General features: G+C 40.1%; 1 protein-coding gene across 1 annotated transcript in view; it reads left to right on the top strand.

The window, feature by feature from the left end:
- The window catches only part of LOC127213114 (solute carrier organic anion transporter family member 1A5), a 38858-nt gene extending 17764 nt beyond the window's left edge, over nt 1-21094 (top strand). The window contains exons 5-11 of the mRNA XM_051173362.1: nt 1844-1942; nt 4725-4946; nt 6796-6960; nt 10814-11009; nt 12757-12922; nt 13667-13839; nt 20992-21094. Of these exons, the coding sequence (XP_051029319.1) occupies nt 1844-1942; nt 4725-4946; nt 6796-6960; nt 10814-11009; nt 12757-12922; nt 13667-13839; nt 20992-21094 (1124 nt within the window). The remainder of the gene's footprint in view (nt 1-1843; nt 1943-4724; nt 4947-6795; nt 6961-10813; nt 11010-12756; nt 12923-13666; nt 13840-20991) is intronic.
- Nucleotides 21095-23239: the final 2145 nt, after the last annotated feature.

Here is a 23239-nt window from a genome sequence, read left to right as displayed (position 1 = left end):
AAGAAAAGTTAAGTGTTTCCTTTGGAACAAAGTGAACAACAAACACGTAGTTAGAAGAAGGTGCTAGAAGGAAGCAGACAGATGTAGATGAACGCTAGAAAAAGTGATCCATGAAAGAGGTCACTGGTGCCAAGAGAAAGTTTCTTAGAATCAGGAGGCATCTGAACAGATTGAAAAGTGAGTAGTCATGGAGACAGTAGAGGGCAGTGGAGGCTGGACATCTTGCAGGGATTATTGTACAGAAGGAATTGAACAGCAGGGAGTGTTTGAGAAAATAAGGAAGACAGAAGGGTTTGGTACTGAGAACTCAGGCCCACAGAGGAGGACCAACCCACAGAACCACAGAGAAAGATGAAAAGACAGGGTGTAAACTGAAATGAAGGCAGGGAGTTGAGGTTCTTCATTTTTATTATTTATTTGAGTAGGGATGGCTCAGCAGAAATTCTGAATTTAGGTAAGTTAGGAGATGCTGCTGGTGCTTTCACAGAAGCCAGGTGAGGGAGGAAGGGACCAAGGAAATGAAAATAATAAGGAAGATAAGAAAGGAGACCGGGCTAGCATCCAAGAGAAGTGCTGTTATGAGGACACACTGTTTCTTTGGAAGGAAGGACGTTTCAAGAGAAGAGCTTTAGTGAAGACACATTAAAAGACGTTCATCAAGTAGGCACTGCTTTTGAGGCTGCTAGTTTCATATCTGTTTCTGTGATGGTTTGATTGGGTTTCCTTTCCCTTCCAATTGCATCACAACCGAGAATCCCCAGTTTTCAGGAGCTTGAAGCAGCTGGTTACACCCACCAGAGCAGAGAGAGTGACAGCATGCATGCTGTGTCTTTGCTTGCACGATTGTGCTCAGCTGATGACTCCCTGCCTGGGGAATGTTGATGCCCACCTGGGATGGGTCTTCTCACATCAATTAACTTAATTAAGACAATCTCCTGCTGACATGGCCACAGGGAATCCCAGTAAAGACAATACTTCATACAACTCTCCTTCCAGTTGGCTTTAGGCTGTGTCTGATTGACAATTAAAGCTAAACATCACAGAGTCCCTTGGAAAAATTGGCTCTGGAAGTATCGAAAGGAGCTCTTGCTCCTATCATGGCTTTGATGGTACTGTGATAGTACAGCCTTTGCCTTTAACTCAGCATAAAAGAGAATTTGGAATATGGCTTTGGGTGATAAAGTTTTTGTGTCAATCAGATTTCTATCACTTTAATAAATGGCTGACAATGAGAAAAAAATGTATTTGGCTCACTGCTTTGGATGTTTTGGTCTATGTCACTGGACTGTCATTTTTGGAGGTCTGTCAAGAGGCAGTTCATTATGGAGAAAGTAAGGATGAGGTAAAATCATTCATCTTGTGACTGGGAAGCAAAGCAGAATGAGGAAGGGACCTTGGTTCTACTCGTGATGACCTGGGGACTCAACACCATGCCCTGCATTGGAATGGCTCCCTCAGATCCTGGCAGTGTCACATGGGAAACAAATCTACAACACATGAGCTTCTGGGAGTCACTCTATATTGAAACAGTGGAAGGGTCTTTCTCAGTATTTATAGAAACCAAAGTACATGCATGCAACACATATGTACATGTAACATATATATGTACATGTAACATAACATACATACCAAGCTTAAATTTTTATATGTTGAACAATAAGAATATGTGATATATTGGGGTATAGGTCAGTTGTAGAGCACTTGCCTAGCACACTGCATACCCAGCTCTGCAAAGGAAGAGAAATCTAAGATCAAAAACAATTCAATCTCAAGGCTTTTTTTTTTTGTGTGCTAGCAAATTCTTTGTGTTATTGTGTAACTTCCTATCTTTGTTTACTTGCAGGGATTTTAGAAACAGGAAAGATTCTTGGCCCTTTGCTTGGACTTTTTTTGGCATCCTTCTGTGCAACCATTTATGTAGACACTGGATCTGTGAAAACAGGTAAAATATGATTTATTTATACAGTCCATTCTCTAGAATGCAGGACAGTGCTCCAGATGGCTATACCACTGACTCCTCCAATTCTGTTAAGCATTTTATCATCACTTGCAGATTAATGACCTAAGATGAGCAAACATAAGTATATAACCTTCTTACTAAAAGTCCAACATTCTCCCAGCACATTTCAGCCTCACTTTTGGTCTCAAAATATTTGCTCACATGGGGTTTTGTCCATGAGGGCATCACTGTGAATAATAAAAGAGATTTTTCTTTTGTGTGATAAACACCCATACAGAAAGTTTCACATGAAATTCAGAAATATGAATTTACTACTAGAAAATATATTGCCACAAGGGGCCCAGTGTCCAGCAGACTAGAGCAACTGGGAAGGAGATGTAAAGCAGGTGAAATGCTGGGCAGTGATGTACAGACAGATACACATGGGACCAAACTTAAGTCTTCATTTTGAGGTTCGCTTTCCTTCTATTTCCTATTTCAGTTGCTCTCTTGCTATGTCTGTCAATGCCATGCTTTTATTCATCCTCCATGTTCCCCCTCTATCCCCTGATCTGTTTCCTTCTATCTCTTATTTTTCTTTTTCCCTTTTATACATCTCAATATAAAGGTTTCTATGCAAGGAAAGTTTGCCTCACAACCAAATGTTACTTGTTTTCCAAAACAAAATTGAACTCTTTACATAAGAAGAAATCACATTAAGATCACATGTTACATGTTTTCCTTAGAAGCCCAGAAGCAGTTAACCATTTTTCTTTGCATGAATTTTTTGTAACGCAAAAGTTTAAAGACCCTGAGATGGATACTGGGGTCCACACTTCAAAATGAACATCAGAAAAGCAAAGCAGCTGGCCAATAACCCTTACCTCTACCCCCCCCCCCCCGGCTGAAAGGGCTGACCCACTAACTCTCCTCAGTGTGGCTGGAGACTGAATACCTACCTCATACTGAATACTGAAGGCCCTGTGTCTATCTTTCACACACTTCTAGTGCTGGGATTAAAGTGTGTGATCTATTACTCTTTTAGACTGGTTCAATCTCATGTATCCCTGGGTGGCCTTGAACTCACAGAGCCCCATCTACCTCTTTATCCTGAGTTCTATGATTAAAGGTGTGTACCACCACCTCCTACCTTCTGGCTGCTCGGATTAAAGGCTTCTATGGCCTGTGGCTGACATTGCTTTCTGAATCCTCAGGCAAACTGTAATAAATCATAAGAAACACCTCACCATAAATTTTCCCACCATAATATCTTCCCTCTGAAGCAACAACACTTTTATTACTAAATAACAATGTTTTAAGCAAGCTAAGTGTGTTTCAGCCAGTTCCTTCTTGTACTGTTAGGTGACTGCTTTCAGTTTCAGTGTAGAAGATTTCTATTCTTCTACTCTGGAGAAACTTTAAATGAGTGGTCAGCTAACCATCTATTTTTCTTTATATAACTAAGATCCTTTAATTTCCTTTCACAACTTTGTTTTCTCAATGTACATACTGGGGCCTGTGACTGACTCTGTAACCAACTTGATGAAGGAACGCAGGCATAACATTGGGTGTAGGGACATAATTGTCTTCTTTAATCATCAGCTTATTCATGGGTCAATAATGCAGGAAAGTTCCATGTTAATTATTTTCCATCCTCTGCAAATCTCATATTTAGGGAAGGTGACTATAAGTCACCATTTTAGTATCTCTTAATGGAACAATTGGCAGAATAATCCCTAATCATCTTTACTAACTGTCCGAAACATTCCTATCTTTTAAGCTCAGAAAGCCCCATTAAATCACTGATTCAAGCAAGCATAATTGCTCTTGTAAAAATCAAGTAAGTTGCCCCATGAGGAGTGGAGCTTTCCCGGGAAGTAATCACGCTGTACTCGATAAAGTCGGGCCCCTTCACATAGTAATCACACCAGGTCAAATCCAGCAGGAACACGCCAGCAGCTAGCAGAAGGATGCACAGAAAAAAAGCAAGGGGCATTCTGGGAACAATTCCCCTGGGGCTTCGCCTCTCCGGGATGCACCATAGTAGCTTTGTCATCCTGTGTGTTATGTCCCTTAAGATCCATTGCTGTCGGTAGCTCCTATGACTTGGACATCGACACTCTATCTCCACATACTGTTAGAACAAATTAATTTTCTTAATGAGTACGCAAAACAAAAAACAATGGGGAACCATGTGATGTTTCATTACATATGTATGTAGTGTGTATGCACTGACCGTGTGGGTGCCTGCTGAGGTCAGAAGGGGGTTTCAGATGTTCTAAAATCAGAGTGGCAGGCAGGAGTGAGCTTCCTTGTGTGTGCTAGGAACAGAAGTCAGCATGGCTGCCAGAGCAGCAGTCACTCTCAGCCCTGACCTGTCTCTCCTGTCCCCTTCATCCCCCACTGTGATGCTGTGAGATGGGAATACCTCAGGTTAAAGCTGGCTCCTTAAACGTGTCTCACATACTTTTCTCTCTTTTCAAAATGACGTTGTAACTGTTATGATACATAGTAGTCTAGGACTGCCTTCTTAATTTTAACTTTACTTAATATATGTCAACCTCAGACAATTTTTCTAAAGATGCGAATTCAACCTGTGGGGTGGCAGATACCTATAATCCCAGCATTTAGGAAGCAGAGTTCAGAGTACAAGGCCCAAACAAGAACAAAAAGAAACATGAATAGATCACATAGAATATACAAATTTTGTATATGCTTCTTAATAACTTTCTACAGTTACACAGGAAATGGTGGAAACTAATAAATTGTCTGTATTTCTTCACAGATGACCTGACCATTACTCCCACGGATACGCGCTGGGTCGGTGCTTGGTGGGTCGGCTTTTTGATCTGCGCAGGAGTGAATATCCTCACCAGCACCCCCTTTTTCTTTATCCCCAAAACACTGCCAAGGGAAGGACTGGAGGGTAACGTGGATGTGACTAAACGTGACAAAGAAGAGAAACACCAAGGAAGAGCCACGGAGGAGAAGCGTGGACTCACTAAAGGCAAACAGGAAAACTTTAATCCCTGTGTTTGGTTTAGATGGGTCTGCAGTTAGTGTAGCATTTGTCATGCTGTGCTGAGTTCAGAGAGTTTGTCACTAGTTGTCTCTACTCAGATGTCTTAATCTTCTTCCAAATTTACCATTTGGAAACAACTGACTTAATTTGCAACCCAGCTTATCTTAGTTTAGATAAATGACTACTTTATGAAAATTTCAAGTCAGTATGAATACTCAATAAGCAAATATATTTTTCTCATGGTTTGAAAAGCCTATTTTATATAAAATTTTGTTATAAGTAAAAGAAAGAAAGCAATGAATACAATGAATAACCACAGGAGAACTGTTTCCTAAGAATCAGACTGTTGTAGAATAAGCAGGAATGTTATTAACCTCTGGTATAGAGTGGTGATGCATCTGTGAGAATCAGAGTGTTCAAGACTGTCAATTCTTAAACCGTGGCACTAATTTCACAGCTATGTGTGTGGTGTTCTGAAAAGATTTGTGTTAGAACAGAGGGGGCATGGCTTGGGCTCTGGAATCCCTAAAGTGGAGGATAGGAAGGTTCTATTTCTTCACCTGTCAAATGAGGGTGGAAATGCATTGTATTCTTGGGTTTCTATGTTGTTCTGGTGCAGACCACAGTGAAGAGCACTTTCTAGATGCTATCTCTATTTCCTCCGTCACTCAAAACCTCTAACACCATTGTGCAATGAATCTACCTCATAGCTGGGGAGCCACTCATACTGGGAGTGAGTTCCAAGTCTTGCACATTCTTGGAATCATGGTCATATTAATGATTTTCCTAATAGAGATTGTTATGTTTGACTGTGTGCTCTGTAAGGCCAACCTGGTTTTCAAAACTAGGAAAGAGCTGAGCATAGTACAAGACATATAGAAAATCAATGTGAATTGTGGAGACTCATTTAGGATAACAGGGATATCAGAAAACACGGGTGAGTTGAAAACATTCTGGATATTCTCACTGTAATCCTCTCATCCATAAAGGTGGATTTTGCCACTAAATTTCACTTATTTTTACTAAATTGCTTTGCCTATACTTCTAAACTGTTTCTTCATTATACATTACTCTCTAAAAAGCATAGGCATTTTATTAAGGATAGTATAAATTAGAAAAAAAACCAAGAAAGGAAACATGAAGACAGAAAAAGAAAAGAGACTATTAAGTGTGAAATTCAGTCAAATTATCTGTGCTGAGATTCAATCCATTTGCTAGAGATAGCTACAAACTTGAGTCTCAGCTTTTAAGTTAAGTCAGTTGGAAGGTGTTTGGTATAAATGAGTCACCATTCCTTACAGTGAGATCCTCATGTTGAGACATTTGAAAATATTACTAGGTACTTCTAATGACTGCTGTGTTGAGAAGTGTTGCAGGGAGGCTGAATATGGGTGATCTGCAGCATGATTCCTGACTCTTCCTAAGTTTTAGCTTATCCTTTCTTGCACAAAGGAATGATAACATCAGTATATAAACACAAACGTTATCAAAGTGAGTCCCTCGCAGGATCTAGAGAACAGACTAGTCACTCTCTAGTGAATGAAGGGTATCACTAGAAGGAAAAGAAATGAAAGTATGTGGCTGCAGACAGGATTCCATCTCCTAATAGTTTAGCTTGAGTGTACAATTGGGTTCTGATTCTTGTTTAGGCAGTTGTGTCACTAAATTCCAGAAGAAACTTAGAAATAGATACAGAACGTCAGCCACAAGGAGTCGACAATTACCAAATGCATTTGTGTTGCACCACAGACTCTGTGAAATTTTAAGAGAAGACTGGACACAAAATGTAAAGCCAGGATATGTTGGTGGTCTTTACACTAAGCTCCTGTTTCAGATTTCTTGCCGTACATGAAGAGCCTCTCCCGCAACCCAATTTACATGCTTTTCATCCTTGTAAGTGTGCTCCAGATCAATGCATTTATCATTTTATTTACCTTCATGCCTAAATACCTGGAACAGCAATATGGAAAATCAACCGCAGAGATAATCTTTCTCACAGGTATGTAGTTTTCTTATTTCTTTAGTAGTATTTCCCCCTCCCACAAGGACATGATAAACAGTATCCCCAAAAGTATTCTAAATGGTATGATCGTGTGACTAGGAAACTACAAGGAAATTGAAATATCTTAGGATATTTGTAATCTCATCTTTCTAGTCTCCAAAGAAATTAAGAATGGATAGAGAAAGGAAGAGGGCAGAAATATCCTCTCTGTTGTCACTCCAACCAGAATGAAATTGTCATTGTTATGACAATCTTGAGGATGTTCAGGTCATTCAGTTTTTAGGTAGGCAATATGTTAAATCAAACAGGAATAGATAGTAAACTCAGTGGGATTCTGTATCTTACTCTCAGATTTTATTTCCAGGCTTCAATTCTTGCCTTACACCTTACTCATAATTAAGTTTCTTGGTTCCCTGGTGATCTGAGGATTCTGTACAGCCACACTCTGATTTTCTTGTTAGTACTCTAAACCCAGGGATCCTACCTAACTTTAGATTTTCTTGGTTTATTTATTCTTGAAAATGAATCATCATAGGCTGCCAGCATCTACATTCTCTAAAGTTCTCTGGAAGTCCAAATACCAGTCCCTACCCTCAGTTGTATAAAATTAAGTGCAAAGGATGGAGCAGCAAATGATGCATAAATTCTACTAAGTCTGGGGTTGGCATTGTATGAATGCAATGTATTCTGGATTTTTCTCCCCCCCCTTTTTTAATCTTTTCTTTTTTCCCCAGGGGGGCTTAGGAAGCAGAGTCGGGAAGAAAGAATTCCAGGCAACATAACCAATGCACAGAATGTTCTACACTTGATAACCATGGACTCAGCAGTGAGCTTCAAAATTACTTGTAGCTGAGTCAAATTCCCAATAAACAAGAGTGGAAAGATGTAGATGGAGGTTTCTGTCCCCCCTGGTCCCTCAGTTGTTTAGTTCCAAATAAACACACAGAGGCTTGTATTAATTATGAACTGTTTGACCACTGGCTCAGGCTTATTATTGGCTAGCTCTATCTTAAATTTTAACCCATTTCTATTAATCTATTTGTCTCTACATGGTCTTAGCTTACCAGAGAATGCCCAGAGTCCTATCTTCCAAGTAGCTACATGCTGTCTCCTTCTCTCAATTGCTCCCTGCCTTTTCTTTTTTCTAGCATTCTCCTACCTAGTCTGGTTGTCCTGTTTATACTTCCTATATGACTGCTGGCCAATCAGATTTATTAATCAACCAATAAAAGAAGCATGTATTCAAGGCATACAGAAAAACATCCCCCATCATGTCCTCTTTTCTGTCTAAATAAAAAGGAAGGGTTTAATTTTTACATAGTATAATTACATGTAACAAAATGGTTATCAATAAAGAATTATAGTTACAATATTTAGTCTATTTTGCAATTGGCAAAATTTAAGGAAAATATTTTATCATCTATCCTACCTTTGTGAGTCTAAAATTTTCTATGTAACTTATCTTTTATCATAATTAAGGAAAGTCATAACCATAACTATCTGTCTTCAAGTCCATCAAAGACCACAGGAGGATATGATATAAACTCTAGAAATGACAGAGACATCTCACTGCCTGACAGTCACCTCATCTTCAGCCCATAAGCTCACAGTGTCTGGCAGAGTCTTTGATGAAGCAGGTACCTTGAAGGACCATCCTGTCCCTTGGCAAGTTCAGCAGTCACTTTTCTTTGTAACCTGCTTGTCCAGTTTGGACAGCATGCTGTCAAGCAGTCCAAGCAAGAGCAGTTTCTTGTCTGAGTGGCTATTTCTGTCATGTAAAACACAAACTACATAATGAGTTTCTCTGATGCCCATCTTGCTCTCTGACACAATTGGTGTTGCCAGGAGCAGTTGTGTCTCGTCATGGAAAACCCCAATAAACCATTTAAAATGCCATATTCTGTAGGCCTTTGAAAGGTTTTGAAGAATACCTATCCATTTGAAATGCATAGCTGTGTATATCTAGAAAGCCTAACAAACATAAGTTTTGAATATGTAGGTGACTATAATCTGTATTTAATTACAGATCGCAGTTTTAAGTGAGCTATACAAACACATTACTTAAACAAGAGTAGATATATACATATAACAAAACGGACCTTAAATTTGTATCAATGAACTAAAATCTATACCAATGCAAAGTATTCATTTCTATATAATATTCTCTTTTCTTTTTCTTTAGAAAAAAGATTTACTGTGACCATTAACCATTTATAACCAACCTTGTTTAAATGAAAACAAGTTTTTACAAACCATATTTAGGAATTTGGGTGTAGTTCTCTCCAAACTGCTTCCTGCTGTTTGGAGGTGTTGTTAATCCCAAGGGGCTCCTGAAAAAACCCATAACCATGGACAAATCCTGGGGTCTTTGAGGCTGCATCGTCTCAGCTGTTTTGGATGTTGGATCACCTGGGCCACTGCTTCAGGTGGTCTTGCTTGATCAAACCATGTTAGTCTAGAAGAAATCCTCAGCTTTTCGTTCTGTGGAAACAAATCAGGACCTCTTTTCCAAAGTAACATGTCCTTAGACTTAAGTTTTGAAGTCAAGGCGTTTTCAAAATCTGTAGGCTGGGTTAATCCACAAGCATTTATAGTCAAATGTCTTTTAGCAGCTGTTGTTCCTTCCTCAGGAATCAAGTAACTTAAAGACAACACAATAACATACAGTATCCACACTTTCTGTGTATTTTCCATCTTTATGTGGCTTTTTCTTTATTACTCTTTTTATTAATTTAATCTTTTTTTATTATTATTTTGAGACAGGGTTTTTCCTGTGTAACTTTGGCTGCCCTTGAACTCACTCAGTAACTAGGCTTGAAATCACAGAGATCTGCTTGCCTCTGCCTCCCAAGTGCTGGGATTAAAGCCTGGGCCACCACACTCAGCTGCTTTTTTTTTTTTTTAAGGACTTTATTCTTCTCTCTCCCAAGCCTATGTATATTTTTAAACACATCGTAAACTGTTTAGAGGTTTTGCTTCATCTGAATCAGTTTTTACTGTATATCTCTGTCTTTTTCTGATGACATGAGGCTTTAATCTGATAAACAGTATGTCTAAGATTAAAGTGACAGCTGGCCCCATCCTAGTCCTTGGCTTTCTGAGAGTCTAGCTTAATGGCTGAGTTTCCAGGTTCATGTTACCGCCAGGAAGCATGCTGCCAGCTGCTTATAAACACCATTTAAAAGAGCCCTGTGGTTTTTTGCTGCTAAGGCTGAGTCAGGGAGCCTCTCTTAAAGGAGCTGAGCTTCTGCTTGCCTCTAGCAAACAGAGCCCACCTGAGAAAATGTTGCTACGGAGAAGCTCTGCTTGATCATATTATTTTGTTTTAGTGTCCGTTTTTAAGCTTTTGTTCGGTTTACGTGGACGTTCTTGCCAAATGTTTAGATGCCACATGCAGACTGAGGTTTCTCTCCTGCCTGGTCCCTCAGCTGTTTAGTTCCAAATAAACAAAACAAAACAAAACAAACAAACAAACAAAAACCAGAAGGCTTATACTAATTATAAACTGTTTGGCCAATGGCACAAACTTCTTATAGGCTAGCTCGCTCTTAATTATTAACACATTCCTATTAATCTATGTACCTCCACAGAAAGAAGTACATGAAATATCTTGTGTGTGTGTGTGTTCATGTGATGGTCACAAGGTGTTTATAACTTGCTACAAATGAGTAAATAAATGCCAATTGTCTTTTGAAAGTGACATTATGGGGCATTTGAAATACTTGAGTGTGTGGGGGCTAGAATCACTGTGTATAGAAGCTAAATAATTTAAGTAAGGTGTATTAGACAAATTGATAAAATATTAATTTTCTGCTGTCTTTTATAAAGACGGTTTTATTTGCACTTATAGGTCTTTATTCCTTACCTCCTATATGCATGGGATATTTGCTTGGTGGCTTCATTATGAAGAAGTTCACGATTACTGTCAAGAAAGCTGCATACATAGCATTCTGCCTATGCCTGATTGAGTATCTTCTATCTTTCTTCAACTACATGTGGACCTGTGACAATTTCCCAGTTGCTGGCCTAACTACATCTTATGAAGGGTATGCTGTTTCCTAAGGAAGATCATGTTTTCACAATTGCTAGACCATTTTCTTCAAGGGTTTCCCATGACCAGATCACTTTATCATGATTTAATGGCAGTCATTCACTGTTGTCTTGAATTTTCCTCCCATCCATCAATTCTATACCAGCTCACACAGTTGTGAGCTTATTAAAGAGATATGTGGACTACCAGTGAGTAAGTTTATGATTCTCTGTACATACATGTGATCACCGTGGTGATATCCTGGTCTGCTTTAAAGTACAATAAAGGAAATTAACTAGAGCTTTGTAGCCTAAATTATCCATGTATCTTATACTATGGATAGATTTAAAAGTTGACTATATAATAACAGACAGCTTTAAAATTTATATACAGTCCAGCAAACCTTCATATGTTTCTATACTGGGCACAAATTTAGCATTATTGGGTCAAATACACAGTAAGTCAACAAATGTATACATTTATATGTCACCAGTATAGTTATATCTCTTGTATTCTATATTAAGGATTGCCTCATCAAATTCTGTATTAGCATGGGACATGTAAAACTTATTTTAGGGCACAGCTACATAATCATCTAATCAGTTAAAATCTAATAAAACACAGACATGGAGGTTCCTTTTGAAATCCTAGGGAGATGAGTCAGCGGTAAAGTGTTCTCTGAGCAGGCAGAAGCACTTAGTTGAGATCCCCAGAACCCATGTACAGCTTGACATGGTGTGCAATGGAGTGTAATGCTGACACTCCTACTTGAGCTGAGAGGCACAGTCAAGAAAGCCTGAAAGCTCACGGCCTGCTAGTTTAGCATTTGCACAATGAAAAGCAGGGGACGCTGTGTCCAACAAGGTGGAAGGTTATCTTCTGACCTCTACATGCATGCTATTGTATGTGTACTCACACACACACACACACACACACACACACACACACGCATGCACACACACACGCACAAAGAGACAGAGACAGGGCAGAAAGCCCTTTTAAAGTCTAAGAATTACAAGATTTGAATAATTCCACTATAAGATCATAAATAAATAAATAAATATATACATCAACTAATTTGAATCTCTTTTTAAGAAAGCAATTCTGTTCACTTAGTAGATGAGAAACTAAAACTCAAGATGAATTAGTGAGTTTTCAAAAAAAAAAAAAGCTTAAACAACAGCAAAGCAGAATTATGCACGCTGATTCCACGTCTAGCCATGCTAAGCCCACACATGTTTGAGTGACAGGATGCGAATTCAGGCCTTAGACTCCCACATGATCCTCTTTCAATCCTATTGTAAGTGCAGAGCACTGTGGGGGCTAAATGTGTCATGTATCTTATAAATGTAAATTGCAGTTTGTTCAAGCCAGCTCTCTTTCATAATTTCCCATCATGCAGATCAGTGACTTCAGTTTTAGCTCTAACAGCACAGTATTTTCTTGTAAGGTAGGCACTCAATATTTTTTGTCCTAATTGAAAAAGCAGTCATGTGACCAACCAGAGCAGATAACTTTTGTGCTGAAAACACAGTACAGAGACTACACATTGAGACTTGCATAGTATTTCGATGAGTCCTGTTTATGTTTTGGGGAAGGCAAACTCTCTCTCTCTCTCTCTCTCTCTCTCTCTGTATGTATGTATATATTTATGTATGCATGTATGCCTGCATGTATGTGAGCACACAGGCTGAGATAAATAGAAAAAAAAAAGATCTTGGGTAGCTTTTTAGCATCCCTAACATTATTTAAAATCATTCCAGAATTCAGCAGTCATTATATGTGGAGAATAAGGTCCTTGATGACTGCAACACAAAGTGTGACTGCTTAACCAAAACATGGGACCCAGTGTGTGGAGACAATGGCCTAGCATACATGTCAGCCTGCCTTGCCGGCTGTGAGAAGTCTGTCGGAACAGGAATCAACATGGTAAACATCCTTGCAGGGTTTTAGATTGATATTTTGTGTGCTGAATTGACATGTATTTCCAAGCCTATATCTGCTAAAAAGCAGTGTTTATTTATTATTGTAAAATTATGTGTAGGCTACAAAGTTGGCTCAGTGTGTAAAGATATTTCTCATCAAATGTTACCACCAGAACTACATCCTAGTGACCTACATGAGAGAAGAAGAGAATTAACTCCCATAACTCATCTCCTGCTATTAACATGTATGCCATGACATACACATGTCAATCTATAGACACTCAGATGCACAGGCATACAAACACATAAATGCTCTCTCTCCCCCCTCTCAAACACACACACACAAACACGAGAAAAAAATGAACAAGGAAGCAAATAAATACAAAATATTAAATGTGCATTCAGGAAAATCTTATTTTTGCAAATGTACTTCATGTATTTAAAAAAATAACAATGTTTAAAATCTCTGCCTTTAGTATTTTATGATATAATTCAGAGATACCATAAAAAAGAGAGATGGAAATAAAGGGGGAAGGGAACCTCCATTTTGGTTATTTAGTATCACGCAATGGCTCAATGGTGTTTGTGCTCCAGCTCGTTCATGCTGGATGAGCGCTCCTCCTCCTCCTCCTCTAAGTCATATAATTGACCCAACACTCTCCATTTTGATCTGTTTGGCTATGTAGAGAATATAGAAGGTTTATGCTTAACGTTTTTCTTCTTTAAACAAGACATTGTCTTTTGACAGGTGTTTCAAAATTGCAGTTGCATTCGGTCTTCAGGGAACTCGTCTGCAGTCCTTGGGCTGTGTAAGAAAGGCCCCGACTGTACTGTCAATCTGCAGTACTATTTAATCATGTCAATATTTGGCTGTTTCATCTACTCTTTATCAGCCATACCTGGGTATATGGTTCTTCTGAGGTAATAGTCAATTCATTCATTTAGCTTCCTTCCTTCCTTCCTTAATAATGTTTGCATATATGAGTATATGGTGTGTGTGTGTATGGTGTGTGTGTGTGTGTGTATGTATGGTGTGTGGTGTGTGTGTATGTGTAGGGTGTGTGTGTGTGTAGGGTGTGTGTGTATGGTGTGGTGTGTGTGTGTATGTGTAGGGTGTGTGTGTGTGTGTGTGTGTGTGTGTGTGTGTGTCTAGTGGGCTCCTGGGTGCCAGTGAGAGCACAGGGAGATCAGAAACAGTCTTGGGGAATCAGCTCTCTCCATTCATCTTGGTTTTGAGGCAGGGTCTCTATTATTATTTCTGTTGCTGCGCTGGCTGTGTACCCCAGCATCCCTGAATCTCAAATTCCCAAGCAATGCTCGGATTACAGATGCATGTCACTGAATTGGGATTTTAAAATTTTTTTTTTTTTTTTTACATATGTTCCTGAGTTTTAGGGATTACACTTTGGTCACTTAGCCTTTGTAGAAAGCATCTTTCCCCACCAATGCCATTTAGATTTTTTTGGTCGATCCCAGTTCCCCCTCCCTCCCTGCTTCTTTCCCTCCCTCTCTCCCTCCCTCCCATGCCCCCGACCACCCTCCACTCCCATCCCACCCCCCCCACACTCTACACATAGGATAATGCCTTCCAGGAGGAGTCATCTAAATCTATCAGATCATTTGGATTAGGGACTAGGCCTTCTCTCCTGTCTCTAGGTTAAAGGAGTATCCCTCTATGGGGTACATGCGCCCAAAGTCCTTTTGTGCATCAGAGATACATCCTGGTTCCACTGTCAGAGGTCCCTTAGTCTGCTCAGGCCTTCTATCTGAGACCCATATTCAGGGGGCCTGAGTCAGTCCCATGCTGGATTCCCAGCTATCAGTCTGGGGGCTCATTAGCTCCTCCTTGTTCAGGTCAGCTGTCTCTATGTGTTTCTGCAACCTGGTCTTGTCCTCTCTCTCTGCATCTGCATTCTAGTTCGACTCAGGGTTTAGCTGTGGGTGTCTGCTTCTGTCTGCATCAGCTACTAGATGAGGGCTCCATGATGGTGGATAAGTTAGTTGTTGATCTCATTATCAGGGAAGGGCATTTATGGTAGCCTTTCCACTGTTGCACAAATTGTTAGTTGGAGTCAGTCTTATAGGTCTCTAGACATTTCTTTAGGTTCAGTTTTCTCTTCAAACCTATAACGGCTGATGGGAAATGTCATTCTGTAAATATGTTTCTCATACTGGTTATTAAATAAAGCACTGTTGGCCAATAGGAAAGCAAGATAGGTGGGATTAGGGACAAGGAGGTTTCCAGGAAGTAGTAAGGAGGAGTCAGCATGTAGAGACTGGAGACAACAGAGGTCTGGGCCCACTCTCCAGTAAGAAGAGACCACGTGGAAATACTTAGCTTAATAAAAATGGGTTAATAATTAAGATAGAGCTAGCCAATAAAAATCTAGTAACAGGCCAACAGCTTTATACCAAAATGCAGAATCTCTGTATTATTTGGGGCTGGTGCGACAATGGGACCAGGCGGCAAGGAAAAACTTACTCGTAACAATTGGCTATGTTTTTTATGCTCTCTCTCTCTCTCTCTCTCTCTCTCTCTCTCTCTCTCTCTCTCTCTCTCTCTCTCCTGTCTTCTATTCCTCCCCAGACTCAATCTTCCTAGTCCCACATGCTTCCCTATCCTCCCCTTCTCTTTCTCCTAGTTCCCTCTCCACTCACTGCCCACGTGCTCTGGAGATCTTGTCCCTTCCCCCTTCTGTGAGGGACCTTATATGAATCTTGTAGAATCCACCTTGTATCCTAGTTCCTCTGGCAGTGAGAATTATAGGCTGGTGATCATTTTGCTCTAGGTCTAAAATCCATATATGAGCAAGTACATACCATGTTCCTCTTTTTGTGACTGGGTTACCTCATTCAGGATGGTTTCTTCAAGTTCCATCAATTTGCCTGAGAATTTCAAGATCCATTGCTTTTTTTCTGCAGAGTAGTATTCCATTGTATAGATTGGCGAAGATCTTTTCCCAGTCTGTGGGCTGCCGTTTGGTCTTGTCCACTGTGTCCTTTGTCTTACAGAAGCTTCTAAATTTGAGGAAGTCCCATTTATTAATTGTTGATCTCAGTGTCTGTGCTACTGGAGTTATGTTCAGGAAGCAGTCTCCTGTACAGATTTGTTCAAGGTTACCTCCCTCTTTCTCTTCTAAGAGGTTCAGTGTGGCTGGATTTATGTTGAGGTCTTTGATCCATTTGGACTTGAGTTTTGTGCATGGCGATAGACATGGGTCTATCTGCAGTCTTCTACACACAAGTATCCAGTTATTCCAGCACCATTTGTTGAAGATGCTTTTCTCCTCCAATTGTATACTTTTAGCTGTTTTGTCAAAAATCAGGTGTTCGTAGGTATGTGGGTTAATGTCAGGATTTTCGATTTGATTCCATTGGTCTCCTTGTCTATTTTTGTGCCAATACCAGGCTGTTTTCAGGACTACAGCTCTGTAGTAGAGCTTAAAGTCGGGGATGGTGATGCCTCCTGAAGTTCTTTTATTGTACAGGGTTGTTTTGGCTATCCTGGATCTTTTGTTTTTCCATATACAGTTGATTATTATCTTTTCAAGGTCAGTGAAGAATTGTGCTGGGATTTTAATGAGGATTGCATTGAAGCTGTAGACTGGTTTTTGGCAAGATTACCATTTTTACTATGTTTACCCTACCTATCCAAGAGCATGGGAGATTTTTCCATTTTCTGGTATCTTTTTTAATTTTTTTCTTTAAAGACACACAGTTCTTATTATATAGGTCTTTTGCTTGTTTGGTAAGTGTTACCCCAAGATAATTTATGTTGTTTGTGGCTATTGTAAAGGGTGATGTTTCTCTGATTTCTTTCTCAGCCCCTTTGTCGTCTGTACATAGTAGATTATTTTGAGTTTATCTTGTATCCTGCTAGTTTGCTGAAGGTGTTTATCAGCTGTAGGAGTTCCCTAGTAGAGTTTTTTGGGTCACTTATGTAAACTATCATATCATGTGCAAATAGAGAAAGTTTGACTTCTTCCTTTCCAATTTGTATCTCTCTAATCTCCCTTTGTTTTCTTATTGATTTGGCTAGAACTTCAAGTACAGTGTTGAAGAGATATGGAGAGAGAGAGAACAGCCTTGTCTTGTTCCTGATTTTAGAGGAATCACCTTAAGCTTCTCTCCATTCAGTTTGATGTTGCCTGTTGGCTTACTGTATATTGCTTTTATTATGTTTAGGTATGTTCCTATTATCCCCGACCTCTTCAAGACCTTTATCATGGAAGGGTGTTGAGTTTTGTTGAAGGCTTTTTCAGCATCTAGGGAGATGATCATGTGGTTTTTCTTTTTCAGTTTGTTTATACGGTGGATCATGGTGAAAGATTTTTCATATGTTAAACCATCCCTGCAACCCAGGAATGAAGCCTACTTAGTCATGTTGGATGATTTCTCTGATGTATTCTTGGATTTGGTTTGCCAGTATTTTATTGAGTAGTTTTGCAACAATATTCTTGAGCGATATTGGTCTGTAGTTTTCTTTCTTAGTTGTGTCTCAGTGTGGCTTAGGTACCAAGGTGATTGTGGCCTCATAAAAAGAGTTTGGTAATTGGGAAAGTTTTCTTCAATGATTTTGTTGAATATGTTTTTTGTACCTTTGGGCTGTGTTTCTTCACCTTCCTCTATGCCTATTATTCTTAAGTTTGGCCTTTTCACAGTGTCCCACATTTTCTGGATGTTTTGTGTTAAGGATTTGTTGGATTTAAGATTTTCTTTGGTCGATGAATCTATTTCCTCTAGTTTATCTTCAGCACCTGAGATTCTCTCTTCTTCCATCTCTTGTATTCTGTTGGTTATGCTTGTGTCTGTAGTTCCAGTTCCTGATCATTTCCCCAGTTTTTCTATTTCCAGCAATCCTTCAGTTTGTGTTTTCTTTATTGTTTCTATTTCAGTTTTCAAGTCTTGAACTGTTTCCTCCACCTGTTTAATTGTTTTTTTTTTAATTCCTTACTTTCTTTAAGAGATTTGTTCATTTCTTCAAAAAAATTTTTCCCATTTATTTAAAGGATTTTCTCACATTGTCTTTGAAGGCCTCTATGATTTTTATGATGATATTTTAAAAGTCATTCTCTTCTGCATCTGCTTTGGGGTTTTCATGTCTAGTTGGTGTAGAGTACCTAGATTCTGGTGGTGTCATACTTGTCTTTCTATTGTTAGGTATTTTCTTGTATTTCTGTATTTCCATATCTTTTCCCAGTGGGTGCAGGTGAGGTCTCTCTCTCTATGCTACTCCCCAGTCGGCTTAGGTGGGTCTGAAGTTCGATATCTGTAGCTCTGTGTGGTCCAACCTCTCTAGGAGGTCTCTCCTCAGGCAGGGGCCTGGCGATGGGGGTGAAAGATCCAGCGGTCAGGGACTCAGGATGGTCCTGTGGTGATAGGTGGATCTCAGGCCAGGGGCAGAGCTCTGCAGAGGACTGGCAGTAGGGGTCAGAGATCAGGCAAATAGAGATTCAAGGTGGTCCTGCGTGGATAGGCAGGTCTAGTGTGCTCAGAGCAGCTCCGGGAAGTTCCCTGAAAGTGTCAGGATTGTTGAATGTGTCCTCTGTTCCAGTGCTCAACCAGAGTGGTAAGACAGTGGGAGAAGTATGGCACAGGTTGGGGGGAGGGCAGGCTCTTTGCAGGGGGGGTATATGAGAGCACCAGGAGCACTCTAGCTGTGGTCAGGACACAGAGGGGGGAGTGAGATTTGTGGCCAATCCAGAGAGTTTGCAGTGATGGATGTGGAGGGAATTCAACCCAAACTGGTCCCAGAGTCACCTCCAGCAGAGGCCCCGTGGTGGGGTTCAGTGATCAGCCAGGTGGGAATTCATTCGGGGTGGTCCTGCTTCCTACCCTTATTTCTTTACTTTTCTTTCTTTTTTAATTTAATTTATTATTTGACATGTCGATCCCAGTTCCCTCTCCTTCCCTCCCTCCCTCCCTTTTACCCTCTCTGCCCCTTCACATGCACCCTGACCACCCTCCCTTCCCATCCCCCACCCCAATTCCACATGTAGGGCAATGTCATCCAGGTGGGGTCATGTAGATCTGTCGGGTCATTTGAAGTAGGGACTAGGACTTCTCTCCTGTCTCTAGGTTAAGGCAGTTATCCCTCCATGGGGGATGTGTTCGCAAGGTCATTTGTGCACCAGGGATACATCCTGGTTCCACTGTCTGAGGTCCCTTAGACTGCTCAGTCCTCCATCCTTATTTCTTAAGCCTACATTAAGAGATGTATTGTCTAGGCAGGGAGAGAGGAGCTGTCCAGCACTCATTTCCCAGGGCTGAGCTCACTGAATGTGAAACTTTGTAAATGTAAGTGGTCTGCCTTGACAAACTGAGCTCAATTTGTCTTTAACAACAACAGCAGAAAGAAAGTAGTAATAGATGCTATCTAAACTGAAGGCATAGAAATGCGTTGGCAGATATTATGATATTATATAACAAGGAAGTACAAGAATGCAATAATAGATACTACAGTCTTTAACATAAATTGAGGAAGTTACATCCATCACAGACACTCACTAGATTTGGCTCCATATATGTTCTCGTGTATTCATTTCTCGCTGTAAAATGTCATATGTTTTATATTCACGCAAGTGGAGATGTGGTACGCATCTTGTTTTAGCTAATAGGTTCATAGACAGATGAAGGCACCGAGCATTGCAAGTTCTTAAAACTTATTCTTGCAAGTGAGGGGGAATTGACTGTGACATGTGTCACCCCATCACATGCCAGGCTGATTCAGCTGATGTGGCTACATGGTGTCTCTTTCTCCCTCCATACTTCAGGTGCCCTGCTCCAAAGAAGCATGCTCAGTTGATAGTGATGATTACTCATCATAGAAGAGGATGACCGTAGGTGAAGGGCACATGAGTAGCTGAACTATTGTATTGGGACCTCCAAACATGTCCTTAATAGTTGCTTTCATATTTACCGCATGCCTGTTCTCACTTCCAGGACTCAACCACTTTTTCATTTACACAACTTTCTGAACTGGACTCTTCAACTAGGTGTAAAAAAAATGTGGCTCATTGATGTTTTAATGTGTGACTTTTAATAGCATTAAGGGTGTGTGTGTGTGTGTGTGTGTGTGTGTGAGTGTGTGTGTTTCATGCCATGGCCATGCATGTTGAAATTTGAGGCCATCGCCCAGGAGTTGATTCTCCTGCAACCATCTGGATTTCATATATCAAACTCAGTTTCTCAAGCTTGGTGGCAAGTAACTTTACCCACTGAGACATCCTCAGTAATGGGGTTAAGGTCTATTCGTATTGTTTTTTTATATGTCTTGGCTCTATTTTGCTGAATGTGATAGTTTCAATGTGAATGATGCTGCTGTTTGCTCACTATCATACTCTTCTACTCTGTTGTGTTTCCTTGAGCCCTTTCATGAATCACCCCCTAAATGAAATCCGAATGGTGGCATTTGTTATGCTTTTTCTTACCAAAGGGTGTATTCGGTGGGGGGAAACCACATTCTAAAAGTACTTCCACATTCCTAATCTATAGTTTTCAGTTTTTACCCTGGCTGCTTTATAAGTCACCTCATCTATTTTTGTAGGCAGTACAGGAAAGGCAAATGTCTGATGTTGTTAACTCCATATAACAAAAGCATTTTCTTAATGTCATAGCCTACACAAGGGGTCTTTCTCTGCTCATCCGTACCTTTGCCATATCTTGAACTTTTATATAATGTGTTAGAATTTTTAATTAACATGACAAAATGCTTGGCAAACAATTTTTAAAAAGAAAGATTTATTTGTTTTTTGCTTTAAAATGTTTGGGTTCATTATGATGGGTATAGCAGGTGGTCACCATGGTAACTGGGGTTTTAAGCTTCTAGGTTAGCAGCCAATGGCTTCTACCCATTAATGGGCTCCACTCTGCTTTAGATATTTTAAGGTCAGAACATACCTTTGAGAAGTCATATTCTCCTTCCTCTGTGTGGGCTCAATACATGCAGAGCTGTATTGTGTTCATTTCAATTCAGAAAACTTAACCATTAAGACCGTGAACTACCACTGTCACTGGGAGGATTTGCATGGTTTGCATGACCTACTTTGATTTATGTGTGTACATATTTCTCAGGTGTACCAAGTCTGAAGAGAAGTCACTTGGAGTTGGATTACAAGCATTCTGCATAAGAGTATTTGGTATCAACAATTTTCCTAACTTATCAGATCAATATTAAGTGCTTAGTAAACCAATTATTTTTTCTCTGAAGGAAAAGATAGCAACTATCTTGCCAAGCCAAAACACACCCCTCACCTTAAAGGGAATAAGAGGGCTTAACTTAAAATCAAACATGAGTCATCATCATTTGGGAACATAGATTCAGGTCATGGTGACAGCTATTAATGTTTATAGTTAGAGAGCCAAGGATGCCATGAAAAAACACTTCTCAAATATATCTGTGGGAACATCAGGTAGGTTTGTTACAGCAGAGCAGGAAGTCTCTGCTGTAGGCTTAGATGCTCTGGGCATTCTTAGTGCTTGGTTGGTGGTGGTGGTGGGGGAGACAGGGGCCTGTTAAGTCAATACATTCTTCAAAGGCTTCACGTGATAGTTACATGGAATTTCAGACACAGGGATGGGGCAATGAATGGCAGATGTGAAAGGTAAAGATAAATTGTCTCTGGATCTGCCCTATACCAACAATTTTACCCAGAAAATTCCAATGACCTTGTGGCATCTTTAACACAGGTGTGCTTTGCCCACATTACCCTGAGACTTCAGTTCACAAGCTCTTTTGTTTGAAAATGGCTACTTGCAATTAGTCTGAGAATGAAGTAACTGAAGAGAATAAAAATGTTTTTCCTTGTGTTTCAAGAGCTTACCTGAATTTAATTACACCTTTGATATTTTAGTAGATTCAAGAATAATATGAGGAATAAATGGTTTTGTTATTTAGATGTATAGAAAACCAGCACAACGCATTTCAGAAAATACACAGGGTTCATAATTACATTTGTTGTGATCTAGAAACTTTTCATTAACTTATATTTCATAAAAGTAACTGTAGATACTTGGATTCGTAATTTTACATTATTTTTATAGAGTAACTGAAGTACTTCCAAACACAATAACACACCTCTTTCTCTTTTCTTTCTCCCTGTCAATTGATTCCTTTTCTTTCTCTCCTCATTGCAGCTGGCATTCCAGCACCTATTTACTTCGGCGCCTTGATAGACAGAACCTGTTTATACTGGGGAACGCAGAAGTGTGGGGAGCGAGGGGCATGCAGGCTATATGATATACATAACTTCAGGTAAAGTTAAGTTTTTGTTTTGTTTTGTTTTTTGAGACAGGGTTTCTCTGTACTGCTTTGAAGCCTATCCTGGAACTCTCCCTGTAGATCAGACTGGTCTTGAACTCACAGAGATATGCCTGCCTCTGCCTCTGCCTCCCGAGAGCTGGGATTAAAGGTGTGTGCCACCAATGCCCAGCCCAGGTAAAGTTAATCTTTGAGACTTGCTTTGGTAGTGCATAAAATATCCCCATTCATATCAAACATTTTCTTCAGTGATAAAATTACATTTCATTTCATTTTCAGAGTGCACATATATGGCATTCTTTATGTATTTTGATATTTTCCCATTATTTCTAAAGTACTTGATACATATAAAAGTGAGTGTGTTTCCTAACCCAGACCTTCAAAATACTTTTAAAAGGGGGAACAGGGTATTTGTGTAGATGCCCTGGAGGAATACGGGGAGAGCTGAATCTTGAGCTGAGCTAGCATGGCAGAATGCTGGAGGTAAGCAGGACAGCAAGCCCTAGAGACCAGGGACAATGGTGCTTTGGTGGGAACCAAATCTCTTGTCTCTAACCTCCTTGCCTATGCACAGAGAGGAGGGACTCCTTCCTTCTACCGGGGTTGAGATGACAGAGTCCCATCGCATTCAGGCAGCATGGATCTTGGCATCCAGTTCGCATCCCTCTCATGCATGAAGTCTTATTAGATGAGAAGTCCAAATCTGTGCACTGCCCTTGCAGTTTAATAAAACACATGGGGTGCTGCAGTCAGGGGCTATCTTAAGAAGGGACCTGCCATCTGAATTCGACTGACAGTCTCATCCATGAGAACCCATGGTGGTTGGCTGCTTCTTGAACATGGTTCAGTAGAGTGGTTATGGTTCAAACCAACTGAGAATGTCACAGAGAGCCATGGAAATGACTGAAACCATTACCATCAAGGACCAGCAGACCAGGGAGCCTGGCCTCTGAGATGCGGGTATATCCAGTTGTGTGTGGTTTCATGCTGTTGCCTAGACTAAAAGCCATTCTTGCATGGTCCTCACCAATCTCAGTGCTACCCCGGCACCTGTCACTGACG

This window comes from Phodopus roborovskii, unplaced genomic scaffold (genome assembly GCF_943737965.1).
Source record: "Phodopus roborovskii unplaced genomic scaffold, PHOROB, whole genome shotgun sequence".
Classification (NCBI taxonomy): domain Eukaryota; kingdom Metazoa; phylum Chordata; class Mammalia; order Rodentia; family Cricetidae; genus Phodopus; species Phodopus roborovskii.
This window is presented reverse-complemented; position numbering and strand designations above follow the sequence as displayed.